Genomic DNA, 22,862 nt, shown 5'->3' on the forward strand with positions numbered 1-22,862 from the left:
CATTGATCTTTCCTGTAAATTAATTTTTATAACTTGAAAAGAACGAGGTTAGGTCCAGATGATTATGTTTTCATCACTTTAATATTAATACCAACTAATTTTATTGAAATCCCTAGTCAGTTCTTTTTTGCATGTAATGCTAGTTGCCTAACCGATTTTTAATTAGTAACAAATGATGGATTTCAATCTATAAATTGTTTTTGAATTGTTTTGTTCAAATTTTTTATTTTTGGTTAATCTTCTCTGGAAACACGAACATGTATGTTCTCCATATGGCGCAAGAGAGCTGTGGTAATACTTTTCGTTCGATCGACCTCTTTTGTGAACTTACTTTACTGTATTGAAATTCCCATTATCAGAATTTCATCTTATATTATCGTTTTCAAATTGTTATCCGTACCGTGCATGAGTTTTACATAGTAACGACACACTACTTTATTAATATAATTGTATGGATTGATATATAAGTTTATGAAAATATTATTTATGCAATAGAATATTCATGAAATTTAAATTTGGTTCAAATATTTTTTTTTCGGTAAGTTTATTGGTTGGACATAGGACTTTTCATCATGTTATAAGCGCAAGTGCAGGGTTTATTTTTTCGTACTGACAGCAATAAGTAGGACTAAGATAGAAGATATTTGTTATTCATTTTATCACATTGGTTATAAATCACTTAGTACGAAACAAAAGTGAATCGTGATTTTAAAATGAAAAGTCCTATTTTAACTCAACCATTATTTTAGTAATTAATTACTTTTTAATTACTTAAAATTAATTAATAAAAGTACAAATTCAGTGAGGGCATTTAAAAGTTTCTAAAACGGAAATTCAAATTTTTAAACGGACGTGACATCAAAGTAGGTGCTTGTCAAATTTGTTGACATACTGTATGATATTAATTACTTACATTTTTTATGGTATCACATTGAGTTATATTATTCTAAGGCTTTTTATTAGAAAACTTAATAATAACGAGTGTAAATTCATTTTTTTAATGCGTAAATTATACATTGAACTGTCAAAAATTGACAGATCACGTACTTATACGTCATCAATAGAAAGCGCCAAAAAAAAAATATAAAAAAAATACATGAATATTCCCTATTTATATTATTAGATCCAATTGTTGCAATTTATGGCTTTAAATAAATTATTTGAAGCTCATGTTAAGTTTTTACTTTCAGCAAATAATTATTAATAAAAAAAAGGCTTTTTGGTGTGATAGCGCCTTTTTTAGATCGTTTTTATCGATAACCCATTACTAATTGACGTTATATTTTGTACTTTCTGACAAAATATTATTAATGAAAACTATACCAAACTAGTTTTTATTCATTTTTTAAAAAGTCAAAATTTATTTAAAACTTATAAGATAGTTAGCACAAATTTAACTCTTAGAATCAATTAATGCTCGTAAAACGGCTCATTTCATTTTGCTTGATCACTGATTGCCTTCACGTGATGTAAATATTAAAAAGACCTTATCTTGCAATGACTTTTCGAGTTAAAATTTATATACGAAAAATTGTTTAGAATCGCAACAAAAAGATTACTTCATTTCAGTCGAAATTTTGAAAATAAGTATATACGCACCAAAAACCTAGATTATTGGTGCGTATATACTTATTTTCAAAATCTAGATTCTAGATTGACATTAGTTCTCCTCAAAAAAGTTTTATCACATTGGTGTGAATAATTTATTTTTGAAATTATTTGACGGTGCCAAATGTTGTAAAAATGTATCATTTATCAAACCATTTTTTTTAATTGAATAATTTTTTGAAAGTTCTTAGTTTGTAAATAAGATTCGTTTCTTGAAACTGAATTGGGAGAGGTATTATTCTCGAAAATTTCTGTGATCGCCATTTAATAACATTATATTTGAATATAATTATTTTCGCCCTAAATTTCAACATGGAGACCACTCTGTGTTTGCGAAGAAAACTGAGGTAATGTTTCGTTAACGTCCATTTACTTACCATTAAATCTTTTCTGAGGTCCGTTTCCATATTAATTTACTTACCTAAAATATGTCAAAATTAACTGTTTAGAACGCCCACAAAAAAATCTTCCGAAAAGCACTGGAGTCTAAAGTAGTGATGATCGATGAAGTACTTCAGTTCAGTATCATTTACCATGGAATAGTTCGGAATTAAAATAAAAACAAAGCATTTAATTTTTTGTAATTTTATTTGAAAAAACTATCAATATAACATATTAATTTATTCAGCTTGTACAATTGTAGTTTTTTCAGATACATAAAGACCATCCAAAAACTTTCTGATATCCTTATTCTTAACTGTGGTAGACTGTTGGATTAAAGCAGCGGATCTTGAAACGTCTTCCAATGAATTACCTTCAATAATTAATTCATCCTTTTGTTTTTGTGAGTTAGTTACTGTAACTCCAGGTGCCATTTTTACTCGTCGAATATATTTTTCACCCAAGAAATTTCTGATTTCAATCACAGAATTATTTTCTGTCATAACACAATTAATGGGGAAATGGGCATATACGGCACGCATTTTGTATTGGTAGCCTTTTGTTACACCTTTTAACATATTTTCAATATGTGAGCATACTGTTCGTACTGCAGCTAATTCTTTTTTAGTTCCAAACCATTTTTCTACTTTCAATAATCTTGGATTAATCATACGAATATCTAATGCCAAATGTTTGAAGGATCGTTTTAATACTCCTCTTGGCCCTTTTACTTTGACCACACGGGATTTAACTGATACTGTAAGATCCTTTGGGATCTTTACGGTTTGATTAATGACTATTTGTTTCATTTTGACCTAAAATAAAATAAATTGTATTAAAAACATGAACTTTTTCGGGATTTGAAACATGTAATACTTTGAAGCTTTGAGGTTATGTGAATTATTACAATTATATATCACGTCTAATTAACTACAAGTTTAAATTTAAGCTTTGGTTCAAGAAATGTTTCACGAATCAATGGTAAATCATTCAAAACTTTTGAGTTATATTAAAATATAATTTGAGGGGCTAATACTATATTTGCAATGTGTTATCCACACGACAGCCATTTATTTACATTATAAATTAGAAATGGAAATTAAATATATAAACATAAATATATACAAAATAACTTACAAAATGGTTTTTGATTTACAAAAATCAAATAATAAATAATTTAAAACTAAATAATATTTAGATGCTAAAAGATAATTTAATATTTTTATTCACTCACCTCAACGCGTCAAAATCTCAGACGGAAAAGGTCTATGTTGATACTGAAGGAAATATGTTACCGGCAGGCAGCAATTATTAATGACAGTTGTTCATATAGTGTATTGATATTATTCATAGATGTCACTAGTAATACGATTTTGAACTGTAATTTCACAAAACAATAATGTTTCCTTATTCAAATTTATGAATTAATTACACAAATGTTTGTTTAGTAAGTATTCACAATCTAAATTATGATCATTCTAATAGAATGAACATATCGCAAATATGTAGTTTACTAGTTTAATCGTAAAATACTAATAACTATATGTCATTAGATTTGTACGGGTTGAACTAATGTAAGTATATAAATGGGAATACAACAACTAAACATAATAATATATGACTTGTAGGTATAGATTTTGTAAATTTGCTACAATAATAATATTGAGCTATAATGTATACATATGATCCTAGTTTAGTTGATATATAATCATATATTATTATCGAATATAATCATAGACTTGATAAGTAAATATAGGAATTAATGGTTATATTATTCAAGTATGGTAAAGTTATCGAACTTCGACTTGTAATAACTTAGTTAAAAGCTTTGTAATACCAGGTTTAGTAATAAAAATCGATCGTAAAAGTAGTTATTGCAATCAAGTTTAGACAACTGAATACACATTAATGTAATAATACTACTTTTGGTTGCATAAGTTATTATTTCAAAAGGTACCCAGGCAGTAAATTAATAATCTTTTCCGTTTTTTTTTTCAACTTTTCTTTGGTAGGGCTAAAACGTAGTAGTTAGTAATATATTATTTAACTAGTAACTAAAATTTTATATTTTGACTTTTATGTTTATCTAAGTGGGTAGTTAATATTCCTGCCTACGAAATGGCTTCATTATTTCAAAAATATAATTAAGAAGTCCTGACCATGAAACGTAAAGATATGAGAAAATTTCATTTCGAAAATCGGACCCATTACAATAGCTTTCTATACTGAGAAGTTATTTATTAAAAAAGTTAATTTTGACCTAAATATTATGAAAAACGATTGTTTTTGAGAGTGTTGTTTATTCTCAAAAAATCACTCTCAGATGCTAGACGTACTTCATGCCTACCCAAGTTAAATAAGGAAAGAAATATTCTAAATTTAGCCGTCCTAAAATAAAATCACGTAAACGTTGCCATTAGATAAAAAAAATTCACATAACGTAGTATCTTTACAGAATGTATAGTAACATAAATTTATTGTTAGTAGGTCCAATACGTTCCAATTTTTTTTCTATAGAAGAAAAACTATAAAATCGTAAATAACAAGCATATCTCATACCTTGTCGAAAGCCTGAAATCACGATTTCACTTTAATCGTTGTAAAAAATATTAGTGTGCGTTTGGCATTCATTTTTTATTTGATATCTAGTACGTATTTTTTGAAGTTAATGATTTGATAATAGTTGATACTAACAATTTGATGATGATATGATGTTTCACAGAACATTATTGTAGGAACAATAGGGAGTCAAAGTCGATAGATGTTAAATCAAGAGAATTATTGACAATTCTCGAACAGTTTGTAACAAAGCGAACATAATGCATAATATATAGCTATGTATCTGCTGTTTAGTATAAATTCTACGTATTATAATCATTTTAATACACGGTCTTCAACAGGTATTTATAAAGAATATAAAAGCAAGTAAGGATTACTAATGTCTCAACAATCGAAATAAAAAAGTTCATTTTAGACAAGTGATTATAATCAAAAAGAAATAAAAGTCGACTAATCGTTTGAAAAAAATCACTGAATTTTGTTTAAAAGAACTAACGACGAATTCGGAAGTAATTTTCTGACGTTCATTAAAGTAAAAATCAGTGTAGCAATGGCCATAAAAAAGTAGATTCTCAAAAAATTTATATTACAAATGCGAAAAAAAACTTGAGACGAAAATATCGTCGATTTAGAACTTCGAACTCTTAGATTGAAAATACCTATATGTGTTTAAATCGTATAATGGCGTCAAAGGACCTTCACAAAAGAGTTTCGTGTATTTTTAAGTTTTAGGATGATTAAAAAAAGTAATTAGTGGATAAAAATAAAATGAAAAAATTTATGTGCGATAGGGTTACCTATCCTACAAAAACCACTCTCGGAAGTTTTTGTAGGACATAGTAGGGCCTTAGACCATTAAGTCCATAGACGTTAAACGAATTTAAGTGTGCCAATATCTGAGGTAATTGCTTAGGTCAAATCCATCATAGCGGCGGTGTGGAAATGTCAAAACAAAGTGTTCTTTCGATTTTATCATCATAGTTGCCTCTATAACTGAGACAGTGAGTTAATTTTATATACATTAACCTCTGTAGCTGAGATAACATCGTTTTGTTTGTTTGTTTACTTACTGATTCTTATTCTACCCGCAATTTCCGCACTTAACTAATTTTGAGCCTCAAGTTTTAGTTTTGCTTTACTATCATATATATCTTTACTATCAAAACTGGAGTTAATATCTGTTTGTGAAAGTGGTTAATATCTCTTTGTAAAATAACTCAGAATAAAGATAAAATTCAATCACAATGTTCTGCAGGACAAGGAAAACTAATACGTGTACGTTTATCAGAGTATCCTGAACTTGAACAGTGTTTGCTAACATGGGTCAAGCAGGTGAACCGATGATTAAAGAAAAAACACAAGATTTCGCGCGAAGGCTCGGTTTTCATAATTTTTGTAGCAGCAATGGTTGGATGTAAGAGTTTAAAAAAGAAACGGTATAATTTTCAAAGCATTTTGTGGAGAAAGTAACGCTGTTGATGTTAACAAATGTAAACAATGGATTGAATACTTGCCAGTTCTTCTGCGCAATTATTATGTTCATGGGATTTTTATCGCAGACGAAGCGGGTTTATTTAATAAGTGTCCCCGATAAAACTTTCACCTTATAAGGTGAGTCCTGTCATGGAGAAAAACTTAGTAAAGAGTGTGTTACAATACTTGTGGGTGCTAACATGTCAGGAATTGAAAAGCTGCCTATCCTATTAATCTAAAAATTTAAAACTCCAAGATGTTAAAAAGATTTTAAAACTTTGCCTGTGAATTACCAAAATAATGAAATCATAGATGACATCTTTTGATTCCTAATAAAGATTCCTAATTATTTTATACGTTATTTTAATTAATAATCGCTCAATAATTGAATTCAGACCTCTATTAATGGAACCCTCTGTAAAGGAGACAGATATTTCTTTATACCTGGATATCTGAGACACTGTAAGTGGAATACTTCCATAAGTTTGCACTTCCCTAATTGATGTCTCACTTAACCAGGTTCCACTGTAATATAATTTTATTCACTACGTATGTAAATTTCAGCTTTGTTAAAATACAGAAAATTGGTTTATTTTTTCGAAACTTTCTGTTCGCGACTTCAAGGTAAAAGTGGACATTATATTGCTGCCGCTATTCTGTCTGCCACTGTTATGTATAACTAATTAGTATCTATACATATAATACAGTAGGTACAAAGAGCACCTACTCCACCGATGATAATGCTATTTTTATACCATGCATATATGTAATATGCAAGGTATACTAAGTTTAGTCCCAAGTTTGTAACGCTTGAAAATATTGATGCTACACACAAAATTTTGATATAGGTGTTCATAAAATCACCTAATTCGTCCATTTCCGGTTGTCCGTCCGTCTGTCCGTCTGTGGACACGATAACTCAAAAACGAAAAAACTTATCAAGCTGAAATTTTTACAGCGTACTCAGGACGTTAAAAGTGAGGTCGAGTTCGTTAATGAGCAACATGGGTCAATAGGGTTTTGGGTCCGTAGAAGCCATCTTGTAAACCTTTAGAGATAGAACAAAAGTTGAAATATAAAAAATATTCCTTATAAAAAAATAACCTTTTGTTTGAAACATTTTTACGTAAACATCACTGTTTAGCCGTGAGGGCGCAAATTATGCGTAAATTTTATAGTATTTATTATATGGGAATATTAGTTATGTATGTGTGACATGTAGGTATGTATCTGTAATGTGATACAGTAATCAACACTATCTATGCATGGTATTTCAACAATTAACTCAGTCAATTGTTTGTTTTCACTTGTTTTTACTTTTTTTAGTCGTAAATCTACCTGCAATCCTATGTTATGTATGGGAAGCCCTTTTTCTAAAAATTTTAAACTTTTTACTAAGAAACAAATATATATTGCATAAATTTCTTTACAGTCTTAAGCAAAAATAATTTTTAATTTGTAACTTTGCCACCTCTACGCCATGTTCTTATTGGATTAGGCCATAGTAGTCCACTTCTGAGTATAGGTATCTAGCTATCATAAAATATCAAAGAGACCGCCATTTTAATACGACTTAAATCGACTGAAGTTTTACGTTTTTCCACCGTCGCCGAATAAATAGGTACTAGTGGCTAAAAAATGAGTCACAAATTCATGGATGGCATATTCCTAAATTCCTTTAAATATTTCTAAACATATTTCTCATATCCATTTAATGGATAGGAGACATAAGACAAATATGTTTTTAGGAAATTGCAGGAGTGAAAATTATATCGGCATACGATCATGCAAATAGTACCAGCAAATGAACTCACTGTAATGTTACTACTATTAAAACATGAGAATATTGATAAATGGTTAGTAGTTTAGAAGACAGTAGTGAATCGGTGAAATTAGTTAAGTGCATTATTCATCAGACTTTGGTTATCATAACTAACAGATACAAATTTAGGTCACAAATCCATGGTTTAACCTATAATACATATTTGATTTTTTGAACAAAACTAATACAATATCTATACTGACTTAATACACTGGTTCTTCGAAATTTAACCTTGTATTTTCGGAGTAGATTTTCGTATCAAATTTTGCTAATTCAATTCAAAATTAAATTGCAATACATGCAACTTCTCTTTTAAAAATTGTTCCTTCTAGTAAGTTTTATTGCTAACAATTTCTAGAAAAACGAATATGTATATTCGATAGAAATCATTTGTAAAAACACAATTCCATAGAACTTTCACATGATTTGAATATTTTCTCTTTTGAAAACTGTTTTCAACAAAATCTTTTATTTTTATACCATGTATATATGAAATATATTAAGGTATACTAAGTTTAGTTCCAAGTGTGTAACGCTTAAAATTATTGATCCTACGAGCAAAATTTTGTCAAAGATGTTCATAAAATTAATTTCCGTTTGAACATCCATCCGCCCGTCTGTCTGTCTGTAAACAAGATAACTCAAAAACGAAAAGAGATATCAAGCTGAAATTTTTATAGCGTGCTCAAGATGTTAAGTGAGGCTAAATTCGTACATGACCAGCATATGTAAATTGGGCTTTTTTCATACAATTTCATAGAAAAATTGTTCGTCTAATGAAAAATTAAAAAAAAAATCAACTAGCGCTAGCTCAATCCAATTTAGATTAGAGTTACCAGAAGTTGCCATTTCATTATGGTAGCTCGCATTAAAACTCATTTTACGTAAGGTTAGTTTACTGTTTATTCTTAATTTTCGTCTTAGTTTGTCGAATTGAATACGGACCCTTCGACAAAATTGCTCATCTTATAAATCGTAATCGCATACCAGAATGAAATAAGGCTAAAACATTACCTATAGGTTTATATGTAGGAAATAAGCTACGTTCATGGTGAGCAGCAAACGTAAATATTTATTTCAATAGAGGTCGCACGTGTTTTTATTTTCAAGAGTAACATTTGAGTAAATATTATAAAAAGTAGATATCTAAACTTTTAAACAAATATACTTAATTTTAATCCGACGAACGAAGGCTATGTGTGTATCACATGTCTGTGGATAATTTTTTAAAGTTCTTGCACTGTAGATCAAAAACGCATGAACTGATTTTAACAGCTGTGGTCTCATTAGAATTGTGGACCTGGAGGATACAGGATAATTAATGTTAAAAATTTCAATATTAAATTATTGGTTGTTTCGCTAAAAAAATTGTTCCCAAAAGTTATTCCCCAAAAAGTGCAGATTGTGGATGTGAGTCCCATGTAATGTTGTTTTGTTGTGGAGCCAAAACTCCTCAACCGATTTCAACAATTCCATAACATTATGTTAGCGACTTTAATACCCGTCATAATAATCACACTATACTATCGTTAGATTCCTGATGACATAAGATGAAGTAATTTTAAGTACTTAAAAAAACCAACTTCGCTATTAAATAAGACGTGTAATTGGAGTCTTTGAGTCTGGACAGTGTAGAATTTCGAAAGTAGACTGCCTAACATTAATAAGATTGTAGTCCTCCGTCTACACGGATTTTTGATCACTGTAGTCGGTTTTTTTTCAAATACATATTTAAAATTTTTTGCCTGCTTATATAAAAAAGTTCAAATTACTATGTTATTGCTATTATATTACTATATTACTATTGCTATCAACAAATTCAATTGAAATTTTTGCAATAATGCATTTTTTGGAAGTTTTGATAATATTTGTTCTATCAGTTCTAAATGTACATCTAACAAAAGCGATTATGGTAAGTAATTATTGAATTATTTAAAATTTTAGTTGCATTTAATGAAGTTGTATCACTGAAACAATACTGTTCAGATTTGAAAAGACGAAACATCCTAGGGTTATCTTTAGTTTTACCTTGATATTCGGAGACATTTAAAAATCGACCAACTATCATCCTCTGATAAGACGAAGAAGAAAATTTTAAATTAGCAGGTTAAATTTAATTTTTCTTCATATGAAGAATTAAAAATTTTTGTTGGAAACATTCGTAATGACACGGATAAACACACGGAAAGTGTGTATACGCAGTAATAGTAAGATATAAAAAAACAAATTTAAGTAAATACAAATCTTTTATTAAATTTCTGCTGCATTTGTAAGCAGAAAATTTTGTTGTTGTATGATAAGTAATATTCTCATTTAATTTCCTTTTATAGGCAAGTCGAATAAACTATTTTTCTGCCAGAAAATTAAAAAATTCAGTTTATTGTGTATTGTCATGTGTACAAAAACAATTTACAAACCCTTAACCGTATTAGTAAGTTAATAAAAGGTAAATAAAAAACTATGAAAAACTTCATTGTTAATGAAATATTTAAAAAAAAAAAAAACCGTGTTCTATGAATAAAACAAAACATTTTGACCAAAATAAAACATCAAAACGACCTTCAGTTGAGAAAAAAAAAACAGAAAAAAATTATTAACTTGAATTAAAGGGTCAAAGACAAGTGAAATTTACCAAATTTAAAAAAATCCCAAAAAATTGTCGGGGTACGGAACCCTAAACTCGCACTTGAAACATATCTAAGAACATTCTCCATTAAATTATCTTTTTCCTTAAAGTGTTTTCGGAGCTGAACCGATTTTGAAAATCATCACCAATTTTTTAGTTTTTTCGGGACAGTACCCTAAACTCGCACTTAAAACGTAGCTAAGAACATTGTCCATTAAATTACCTTTAAATAAAACAAAAACAAATCAAAATCGGTTCCTCTGGTTAGGCGCTACGATGCCACAGACAGACAGACACACACACATACCGGTCAAACTTATAACACCCCTTTGTTTTAGACGGGGGGCTAATAAAAGGTCTAAAATTAGTCTTAAACGACGTATCATGTTAAAATCTTGATTTTTTAACCAGTAACTTTCTTTTGTCCGACACACCGTTTTCCTTAAAAAGTCGAAAGCATTAAAACAATGAAAATTGCCGCTTAAAATCATAATTTTTAACAATTTGACTGTGATTTTACAAATTTGTTTTTTGTCACCATCGTGTTTAGCGTATTTTATTATAAAATAGACAATAAACTAGCATTTTTAATTTTCTGACGGAAATCGATAATTTTGATTTCAATACGACTCGACTAAACAAACCACTCGCTTTTTGTTAAAACTTGGTGGAATGTGGAATGTGCAGATATCAAATATCATTAGTAAGTCTTGAGCTACTTGCGCAAATACTTCTATTTAAATTCGTGGTAAAGCTGAATCGGTCAAAAAAGTTTTGGTTTTCTAGGTGATTTAGGTGAAATAGTCGAATTTTGGTGTTTTTGTTTTTAAACCAATTTTTTTGGTTTTACCTCGCAACCAACAAACAAATCAGAACGATAACGTGCGATAAGGAACGTAGTTCCAACAATAAAAAGTTGACTTAAAAAATTAATGAAAGGGTAACTCGTATTACGTATACGTCATACATGTTGCCTATTTACTAATTTTTTAAGTCAACTAATTCGGTCAAATGAAATACAAAAACATGAGTGAAGGGATAAAAATTCACACCCGACCGAAATTTGGTAGGATTGTTCAAAACACCATCATAAATGAAATCTAAAAAGTCCTCATCGATTCGATTTGTGAAAAAAAATTTACGCGGAGTCAAAGGTTACAAAAACGGGTTTTTCTTGATTTTCAGCAAAGCGGTAAGTTTTATCATAAAATTAGCTTAAACGAAAATTTTAGATCAGATAATTAAATATAAAATTGTCTGAATATTTTTTTCTTATATAAGTTCCACCGTTTTTGACATAAATCACTGAAGCTGTAATACAAGTAAAAATATTTTTCTATCGGTCAGTGTAACTTACATATATACAATTTTTATTTACATACATCCGTTGGGTGCGTAGTCATGGTAGGGACAATCAAATCGACGCTAACACTTGCAGTGGATAATTTTGCCGTAAAGGTTGCTGTTATGACTAATTTTCAATTATTTATATGAAAGCGTATAGTAAATGACCAGTAAAAATTATTGAAATATAGCAATTAATTACACTTGTTGCATTACAAATTGTGAAAATAAGATACAAAATTGTATAAATAATATTTTTTATATGTAAATTCATATAATTTCTGATTCAAATTTCTTAGAAAATATTATATTTTCAATATAGGCAATAGATGGGCAATATGCCCATCCACAAAATCATATCACGATTACTCTCCCGATTACTTTTTGAATCGTTATATCTCAGAAACGGTATTCCTTAGGAAAAAAAGTATTGAGATATTTTATTAAATTTAATTATCTGATTTGACAATATTCGTCTCAACTAATTTTATGATAAAACTTACCGTTTCGCTGAAAATCGCGAAAAACTCGTTTTTGTGACGACTGTCTGTTTATCCGCTAACTCTTTCTAAACCACGCAACGGATTTTGAAACGGTTACCATCATGTAGATAATACTTACCGAAAGGTTTTTATTTATAGCATTACTTCAAACTACAGAGAATTTTTTTCTGCATTAAATTACAGGAGTTATTTTTTTATTTAATAGGTTCAGTATCACGTTTTGACTATAAATGCACAAAATCTTACAAAAATAGGCGGGGGGAGTGCCTCTAATTTAACGAAAACCTTTTTGTGTATTATCTCCATAACCGTGCACTTTAGACGAAAAATGGTAATAATTTTCATTGTAGATAATTAAATTTCCTGTCTTTTTTATATCACTAACCGTTTATGACTTATACGAGTATGACGTACTGAATGTAAATACACAAAACCTTCACAAATTTGGAGGGGGTAGTGCCGCCATTTGGAGAAAAACCGTTACTTTTTCTTACTTTTTTATAGATAATTAAATTTCCTATCTTTTCAGTCAATTTTTGTTTAATCTTAAATAAAAAAAATTCAAGGGGTGGTCGCTGCTTTTGCAGGTAAGAAGGCAATTTATTTATTGCTAATTATCATTAATATTTTTCATATATTTATTGAATTTTTATCATTATACTACCTTCTATTTTATTAACCTTGCACCCGGTGATTACAACATTAAAAACATTACTAAAAACAGTTCTTAATAAAAGTTTTAAGAAATTTAAGATTTAACAGTGAAGTTATTATCATTTTCTTGTTTAAACAAATATTAGAAGAGATATCGGTCAAATAAGTAAATCGTCATAGTCGTATAAATTATAAACGGTTAGTGATACAAAAATTGCATAACAAAAAAGGTAGGTAATTTAATTTTCTTCAATAAAGGTTATTACCATTTTTGTCTAAAGTGTACGGTTATGGAGATATAGCCTAAATCGGTTTTCTTTAAAATGGAGGTACTTCTCCCTCCTATTTTTGTAGGGATTTTGTGCATTTAGATTCAGTACGTGATACTGAACCTATTTAAATAAAAATATAACTCCTGTAATATAAATATAGTGCATTATATGGACAAAAGTAACTAGCTTCTATATAACCTGTATTACACATTCTCAATACAATTGTGTAAATAAATAATTATAATACATACATAATACATATACTCAATGTCACAAAAAATGCTCGTTTTAAAACATTCTAAGTGTTACTATTATAACATAACATATGATGCGTACGCTTAGAATGTTTTAACTGTGGCACTTTTTCTGACAGTGAGTGTACATAATACATACATACTTTTAGATTGCCTACGCGAAGCGGAGGTTGTGTAGCTATTTGAGGGTAAAACAGATGCATACTTGGTGTTGCCTAATTGGGGGTGTGAAGTTGTTTCGTTTTTTCACTAGTTTTATATAAAACAAAAATCTTGTCGGTTTTAAATTTTTATTAATTTTTTTCGTTTTGTTTTTACTCACTTCTTTCTCTGTATAATAATACGTAGGCCATGCAAACCCAGAATGGTATTTCAGTCATTACAATCAACTTTTCATGTTTTAGACTGATTTTTACTTATGGGATTATGTGAAGTTTGAAGATAGTTATTATAGATTTCATAGGCAGGCGAGACTGTGGCAAGATGCACGACAAGTATGTGAAGACGCAGAATCTCATTTAGCAATAATCAATTCAAAAGAAGAAGAATCTTTTATTAAGAGTTTATATAAAAGATCTTCTGGCGCAGAAGTAGAAAATTATACTTTTGTTGGATATCATAATTATTTCAGGAGGGAAGAATGGGTTACAATTGATGGTATGCAAAATTTTAATTGTTTAACAAAAATAGAAAAACCATGAAAGTTTATTTTAATTGCCAGGAAAATCAATGAGGAAAATGGAATATGACCCTTGGGCACCAAACCAGCCTTTTTATTCAGATGACACAGAATTTGAAAAACGTTGTGGTGCATTATCTTTTAAGGGTTTATATAACTTTCCGTGTTTCTATCGGCTACCTTTTGTATGCGAAAACGAAGTCAGTAAGTATTTTTGCATTTTATTCCCATTTTTGAAAAAATTGACAAAGGCATGCTTACCTATTATTATTTCATTTATTTGATGTACATCCAAAGCATTTAACTTTATTTTCAGGCACATACAAAGACGGAATACAATTCAAGAGTTCAAAAAAAGAGATAGAAACGGCGAAGACATATAAAACACGTGCGGATCACAAGCATTAATGAATACAATAATAGAAATTTTTTTCACTACTAATTAATAAATCATAAAATATATAATATTTAACGTTATTTTTTTGTCAATCGTGTCGACGCCCTTCATTTCCGCATAATTAATTTTTAGCGAGAATTTCATGATTTTGTACATTTTATTTTAACTAATTTCTTTCGCACCTCATACCTATATTTTTACATGTCAATTTTCCATTCGAAGCCAAGGGACGATCAATTCGGTAATAGTCGCGGTGCATACATTGTCATTGATAAAATATACAATTCTAGAAGTTATTGTGTTAAGCAAAACTTTCGCAGAGGTTTGTTAAGAGAGAAAAACTTTTACACTATAGGATGACCCATTTTAATTACCAAAGATTGGTATTTCTTCACTGAAGCGTTTTTGAGAAAAATGATCTAAGCAAAAGTTATAAAAATCGGAATGGGGCATTTCACCTGGCCTCGAATTTGATACGCATATTAAGGTTACCAAAAAATCAACTAATGTTCGAAACTGATAATATAAAAGATATTTAACTTAAACAAGTGAAAACAAGCAATAGGGAATATTCATGTATTTTTTTTATATTTTTAATTCATTGTTTACACCGTTATAACAAAGTAAAAATATAAATACTGCTTAAAAATGCTGTATTTAAGTCACTAATTGACAGTTCAACATATAATTTACACTTTAAAAAAATGAATTTACAACACAGAATTTACACTCGTTATTATTAAGTTTTCTAATAAAAAGTTGTAGAATAGTATAATTTAATGAAATACCATATAAAATGTTAATAATTAATATCATACAGTATGTCAACAAATTTGACAAGCACCTACTTTGATGTCACGTCCGTATAAAAATTTGAATTTCCGTTTTAGAAATTTTTAAATGCTCCCACTGAATTTGTACTCTTATTAATTAATTTTAAGTAATTAAAAATATATTAATTACTAAAATAAAGGTATAGTTGAAATGTCCAGTCATTAAAGTTACGGAAGAAAAATATTTGGACCAAATTTAAATTTAATGAATATTCCCTAATTGTTGAAATGCCATGTATAGACAGTGTTAATGTCGCAATGGTTTTTTTTATTGACGTCATGTATGTAAAGAAAGATATCCACTCATAGATAGCCATACATTCATAACTGATATTCCCATATAAGACATACCTATTATAAAATACCCTTAAAATAAGATATAAGACATACTCATCACTGTCTACTCCCCTTACCCTCGTGGGTTTTGTAAACAGTGATGTTTACAAAATAAAATGTTTCAAACAAAAGCTGTTTATTTTTTTATAAGGAACATTTTTTTCATTTAAACTCTTGTTCTAGCTGTAAGGTTTACAAGATGTAAACGAAGACCCAATTAACCCAATGTTGTCTATTTACGAGCTCGATCTCCCTTTGGATAAAAGTTGTGCTTTTTAAAATAACAAACAACTTTTCTGCGAAATATTTTTTCGTTAATCTAATAAATTCAACAGAAATTGAATCAACAAAATAAACTAAGATAAAAAAATTACAAATAAAGAATTACAAAATTTTATTATCTTTTCCTATAGTTTCTCCGGTGATAATGTACACTTGACCTTCCCCATGACTCAATAACTAAAGAGTTTTATCTTTATTTATCCGAAGCCGCAGTGTTTGTGCGAAAATTAGCTATAATAGGTAGGTAAGACATTAATTTCAAATTTGTAGCCTAAATTTTCTCAACTTTATATTTTCGCCTTTAGGAAATGCCCTATAATAAAGATCAATTGTTTACCGGGTGAAAATCTGATTTCAATTTTTTAAATCTAATTTTCGCTTATAGATTAGTTCCTAACCCGAAAAATGGGTTAGGAACGTTGTTTTTGTGTTGCAGGGTCGAAGTTTTCGATTTTCTAGGTGTATCTCCGGTCTCTGGACAAAGCTATGACTCTCCAGATTTAAGAAAACAAGCTGTGAGGTTGCTCTATTACGACCGTTGGGGTCCACATTAATAACTTTCTAGTATAATAAAGAGTTATAAAAAAAATCAAAAGTTTCAACACATTAATACAATGTGTCTCAGTTAATATGAGACACCCTCATATTTTCGTTATTTAAAGGAAAAACGCTTTGAAATTTTGCACAGTCATACAGAGTGAGGGTTCACATATTTTAAGATACTTAACCGAAATTTGAACTTCAAACTCAGCCTACTACAAATTGACAAATAGGGCTGATTCTTATTATTTTGCCAATCGTCAGATATGGTTAGAGATATCGAAAAAAAATTATTAGAAAAAGTTGCTTAGAATATTTTTATACTCATATACCGATTTTCATGACAAAATTCGCATTTTTGATTTTTTCATTTTCATTGGTCTTTACTCAAAATTATTACAGCCAAATGTTTGGAAAGACTCCAGAAAGGTTATTTTCAAAGCTGAAAATTAATACAAATAAATTAAATGTTTGAGCCTTTCAAAATCTTAAAATTATCTTTGTACATCTTTTATAAAGTTTAGAAGAGTAATTACAAATTGTTTGATTCTAAGGCCTTAATTTTTGGTTGTTAAAAATTGTTTAATTGTTGAAAGTAGAAAGAACTAATTGAAAGCAATTACTAAGGAATCAAAAGGATAAAGTTCGGAACGAAAAGCAGTCGGGAATTTATTGCATTGGATACCAAAATTGTTTGATGAAATATGTGGGCCAAATTACACGAAAAATTATTGAACATAAAAGACACTTGAAACATGGTAGAATCGAACAATCATGTCTAGCCGTTAACGTTGTCGAAAATGATAATAAAATCTACAAATCTGATTAAAAACTTTTAAATACAGTACCTAATTAGACTATGAAAGCATCTACATTAATAAAAACTGTACAATCAAACAATGAACTTGGGTGGATAAGGGATCTATTCAGATTTAATAAGGATTGCAAAGTTATAAGGATCACGCCCATTGGCCAAAAACTAGACACTTGTTTGAAGCTGATTGGTCGACGTCACAATTTGTAAGATTCTTGGAGCAGTATAAATTGATCACCCAAAAAAATCGTCAGTGTGCAGCCCGTCACACAAATTAGCAAAGAGTAACATACAATATAAAAGTAAAAGTAAATGCGTATTAATATAATGCAAAAATTGATCTAGGAAATTAAGGCAAAAATCGAAATTTATTTCGAAATATTCTGATTTATTGTCTTTGATAATATTATATTACCTGATATTAAAAAAAAAAAACGATTAATTTTAGTCTTTATGATCTCGATACCTAAAAAACGTTCAATTTTGCTTTGTACCAATTCGAACTTTTGGACGAACCATAATCTGGACGTTATGAATCCCTATATCCCTATATCCCTATATTTAATGAAACTGTACAGAAATATAGTTGATATATCAGTATAACACATGAACTATAATTTATAAAGATATATAAAAAAATAAACAAATTTAATTTAATTTGACCTTTACCATTTTTTAAATTTTTACAGAAATCTTTAATTTATGGTTCAAAATGATGATTATAGATAGAGTAGATCTATGATCATCATTTTGAAGCATAAATTAAAGATTTCTGTAAAAATTTAAAAGAGTAAATATCAGACAAATCATGGCCAACTATTCTGATATACTCAATGAATTATGACTATTTTACATTTAACAAAATTGAAAACTGTGTATATCATAAGAGAGGGTGGAGGCTATAAAGCGGTGGTTTTAACTTTTAAGCCCAATGAAGCGGGCGGGTATCAATCTAGTGTACCATAATTAATACAAATACAGAAAATTTGACCGGGATTCAAAATCCATAAGATTTAGTACAAGGTCCTTTATAAATGAAGAAAGAAATCGATATAATTTTAGATAATATAATTTAATTCATATCTTATTATTATGAAAATGTGACAAGAGTTTATACACTATTGTCATATGAGACACAAAGTAGTTGTATAAAATGTCTCTAATGTGTTTTATACAACAATTCCCGTTACGGTACATTAGTTTTATAAATGCGTCACAGCCCATTTATATCTAAAATTGATCGCTATCGCATACCTAAAATATATAATTGTTATTACAATTTTTTTTTTATATATATTTTGTATTATTATTATGGTTCATTTTTTTTTTGTTATTTTTTACGCTTTTAATTTAAATGTTTATGATAACAATAAAAAAAAAATTTAATGAATTACATTTTTAAATTGTTCTGTCATTAAACTGTACGTCGCAAAAGTACCTATGGTTAATACTTGTGGTTTAGTAATTAAAAAGGTTGTAAACAGAGATTTAGGACTGGAAATAAGCTGGTTTGCAGGTTTCCTAGGTTAGCAAAGCCGTGGTTTAGTGTGATGCTATAATGTCACAAAATCCATTACCTATGTTCCAACATTTTGACATGATGCATTTCCAGCCTCGTGCAAAGTTCCATTATCTTTTTGGCTTATATTTCTTTCATACAGCTACTTCGAGGTTCCTTAGCAGGTATTCAATCAATCTCGTTTTTTCCATTAAACTCCCTTTACTAATCGTCGTCTGTGATGATTGTTTTTTTTTGTTTTGTAGATTCACTCCGGTTGTAAATTTTTCTATAGTTTCTCCGGTGATAATGTATATACATGATATTCCCCGTATCTCAATAACTTAGAAGTTTTATTTAGAAAATTAAAATTATGAAAATTAGCTATAATAGGTAAGACATTAATTTCAATTTTGTGGCCAAAATTTTCTCAACTTTATAGTAGCAGTAAGTAAATTTATTGTTAAGAAAAAATTTCAAACAATTTTTTACAATTGCATTCAATATGTATAATAATAACAATAATAAAAATAACGACAACAAAAATTCTTTGTAAAACAACTAATATTTTCTAAAAGAAAGAAAGAGAAAAAAAAACATAATAAATGTATACAATTACTAAATTAAATTAACTCCATTAAATAAAAAATCGAAATTGAGAATTTCAGTAAGAGGGAAATTTTAATTTTTTCCGGTATAAATGCTTTCAAAGGCCAAAAATTTTAATTTTTTAGATTGTGGTATGCTATCAGAAACTGGTAAACACAATTTAATTTTCTTACGGAATCGAAACGTAGGATATCCATCACACTAATCTGTATATTGTTTTTTGTGAAAATTTCAGTTCTTATAGGATCCAAAGTTTGACATTCTACAAGTAGGTGAAAAAGGTTTTCTTTTCCTTGACCACATATGTTGCAAGTAGAGCCACTTTTCAATTTAAAGTCCTAAGTTGACTGACTGCTCTTATTTTATCAAAGCTTACTTTAAATTTTAAATAATCTTCGCCTTCATAGCTATTTTTTATGTCTTGTTACATACTACAGACGTTGGAGTTAATTGATTTTTCCCAATCTCTTAGTTTAGCTTTGGATTCATAGAGCGTTTCAAATTTCCTTGCAGCATTCTTGGGCTTGGTTAGGGTTTTTTTCCTCTCAGAGGTTTTCTTTCCCTACGAATTAAAAAAAGTTTTTAACATTCGTAGTCCAATTATACCTGACTTGAGTATAGCTTCAGTGTTTCTATCAAATTCTAATAGCCTTTTAAAACATATTTTCGATAGTCTGGATTTCGGCATTTCTAATAATTTTAACCACCAATTGAAAACCATTATAAAAACCTGTAGTTCCAAACAATAAACACCTGTTTCCAAGCGAACTATATATCCAGGTGTGTTTTTTTGCCCAAAAGTACAAATTCTTGAAAAAAGATACTTGGATTTTTTCGACTATGCTCAGATACTGAAGACACCAAATCAACTTTAAATATTCGCCTTCAGAAAATTCCCTAAAATAAAGATTGATTGTTTACCGGTTGAAAATCTGATTTTAATTTTTTTAATCTAATTCACGCTTATAGATAAAAGTACTACACCTTTCTGTATAGTCGATTTTCATTTTGCTTGTCAATCTGGGTTGATCAATGTTTGAATAACTCTTAATTTTGTTTGTGACTGTAATTATAATTTCATAATTTAGTATATATAAAAAAATCTGTATTTAAATAATAAATTAATTTTAAACAAAATATTCAAATTTTTTATATTCAAGTTAAATAAGCTTATTTATAATGACAATATATAAAAATTCTTTATTATTCTTCATAACTATTTTGTTTTATCTAAATTTAGTACAAGTAAGTTGAATAGTCAACAAAAAAAAGTCAGCTATAACAAATTTAAAAAGAAAATTTATTTAAAGACCTTTTATTAAAATGTGTAGGGTGATACAAAAATGGTGATTAAAAAGGTTGGCCAATGTGAAAATGAAACAAACTTAAATTTTATGTTTAATTATGTCAAAACGGCAACTTATAACAATGATCAATTTATTGCGAATTATAGTTACACAATACATAATACTTTTGGTAAAAATCAGGTAAGTATTTATGTAAGTATTCATTAATGTCACAAAACTTGACTATGACCAAAATTCAAAACATCTAAAAAGTTTATAATCTAAACTAGATTGATACCCGCCCGCTTCAATGGGCTTAAAAGTAACCACCGCTTTATAGCCTCCACCCTCTCTTGATATACACAGTTTTCAATTTTGTTAAAGGTTTGAGTATGTCAGAATAGTTGGCCATGCAAGTATTGTATGCAATATGTATGAAATATGCAAGATATACTAAGTTTAGTCCGAAGTTTGTAACGCTTAAAAATATTGATGCTATGAACAAACTTTTGGTATAAGTGTTTATAAAATCACCTAATTAGTCCATTTTCGGTTGTCTGTCCGTCCGTCCGTCTGTCTGTCAACACGATAACTCAAAAACGAAAACAGATATCAAGGTGAAATTTTTACACCCTTACTCGGGACGTAAAAAGTGAAGTCGAGTTCGTAAATGGGTCAATTGAGTCTTGAGTCCGTTGGACCCATCTTCTAAACCGTTAGAGATATTCCTTATAAAAAAATAACAAAAGTTTAAAATATTCCTTATAAAAAAATAACCAACTTTTGTTTGAAACATTTTTTCGTAAACATCACTGTTTACCTGCGAGGGCGCAAATTAGGCATAAATTATATAGTATGTATTATATAGGAATATCAGTTATGTATGTGTAATGTGATAGAGTAATCAACACTGTCAATGCATGGTATTTCAACAACTAACTCAGTCAATTGTTTGTTTTGACTTGCTTTTTATAAGTAAATAAGTAAATAAAATATCCTCTTAAAGTTTTCGTATTTATTACTCTTCATTTTGCATCGAATATTTTGATTCACAATAAAAAAATCAAGTATGAATTGGTTTCTAGGATGTAAAATTAGTTGTATCAGCTCGTCAATGTCCGGAAATGGAGAATCCTGATTCCTGCTCATATTTGTTGAAAGATGCTGAATTTAAAGATGTTTGTGATGCTCTTGGAATGGATAATCAAATATGGACTGAATTTGCAAAAAGTGCAGACATATTGAAATGTCCTTTGAAGCCTGTAAGTGGATTAATCGCAAGAAAATCTCATTTATGATTTAAATTATACATTTATTTTTTAGAGGACACTTACTAGAGAGAATTTTGTATTTAGTAATGATATTTTGGATTTGGTACCAGAATTAACTCCTTCATTATGGTTAATTGATTTTAAGATTCTTGACGATAATGTGTTAAGTGCATGTGCTGTTTTAGAAATTGTTGTGTCGACTATATAATTTGTATATGTCAAATAAAATAGTTAAACTGAAAACGCAAAAAGCTTTTCATTGAGTTCCATCCAACAGAATATATTTATGTATCTAAGAAGTTATTCAAAATTAAATTATTAAATTAAAATCACGGAAGTAGTGTTTGGGGAGGGAGCACAATAATTAATTTCAACTGAATTGTCATTTGATTTATCTATCTAAAATGTTTGAAACAATAGTTTTCTCAAACTCATTCTAGAAAGGTAAACATAATGTTAAATTTTTAATCAAAATATACTGAATCTATTTGAGAATATTAATCTAAAACTTCTTAGAAAAGGATGTGTTTGAATATCAACGCTATGCTTATAATCCAATTGAAATAAATTAAAATTTTAATTTTAATAAATAAATAAAGTAAGGGGATAATGAATGTTCCGTAAATCAAATCTTTCAACTTATAGTTTCAATTTTTTAAGAAAGTAAAAATAATTACTTATTGGATTATATGTGTACAGCATACACCCTCTAAAGAAACCACCACGGAGCTTACATCCATCTCAATATTAAATACATTGTACATGAACTAAGAACGGAAGTTTTTGCAGTTGTTTAGCTCCTATGAAGAAGTATTTAAACT

At 28.8% G+C, this 22,862-nt stretch overlaps 3 protein-coding genes across 4 annotated transcripts; 2 read left to right on the forward strand and 1 right to left on the reverse strand.

Moving 5' to 3' along the window:
• Positions 1-2,199: 2,199 nt before the first annotated feature.
• On the reverse strand, positions 2,200-3,308 carry LOC123301740 (60S ribosomal protein L9). 2 transcript variants are annotated; one of them, XM_044884627.1, is made up of 2 exons: positions 3,224-3,308; positions 2,200-2,804 (listed from the first exon to the last, which is right to left on the reverse strand). In XM_044884627.1, the coding sequence occupies exon 2, from the start codon at positions 2,796-2,798 to the stop codon at positions 2,229-2,231; it is 570 nt and encodes a 189-aa protein (XP_044740562.1). In that variant the 5' UTR covers positions 2,799-2,804; positions 3,224-3,308; the 3' UTR covers positions 2,200-2,228. The 2 variants fall into 2 exon arrangements, with proteins under 2 accessions (XP_044740562.1, XP_044740570.1); XM_044884635.1 differs by having other exon boundaries at positions 3,127-3,240.
• Positions 3,309-9,669: 6,361 nt separating this feature from the next.
• LOC123290683 (hemolymph lipopolysaccharide-binding protein-like) lies at positions 9,670-14,614 on the forward strand. Its single transcript, XM_044870944.1, has 4 exons — positions 9,670-9,755; positions 13,901-14,153; positions 14,218-14,379; positions 14,492-14,614. The coding sequence occupies exons 1-4, from the start codon at positions 9,684-9,686 to the stop codon at positions 14,581-14,583; spliced, it is 579 nt and encodes a 192-aa protein (XP_044726879.1). The 5' UTR covers positions 9,670-9,683; the 3' UTR covers positions 14,584-14,614.
• A 6,213-nt stretch (positions 14,615-20,827) lies between these two features.
• On the forward strand, positions 20,828-22,249 carry LOC123302835. Its single transcript, XM_044885955.1, has 3 exons — positions 20,828-20,971; positions 21,856-22,032; positions 22,094-22,249. Exons 1-3 carry the CDS (start codon positions 20,828-20,830, stop codon positions 22,247-22,249), a joined length of 477 nt encoding a protein of 158 aa, XP_044741890.1.
• The last annotated feature ends 613 nt before the right edge of the window (positions 22,250-22,862 follow it).

The sequence above is a fragment of the Chrysoperla carnea genome, chromosome 1, assembly GCF_905475395.1.
Source record: "Chrysoperla carnea chromosome 1, inChrCarn1.1, whole genome shotgun sequence".
Classification (NCBI taxonomy): Eukaryota; Metazoa; Arthropoda; class Insecta; order Neuroptera; family Chrysopidae; genus Chrysoperla; species Chrysoperla carnea.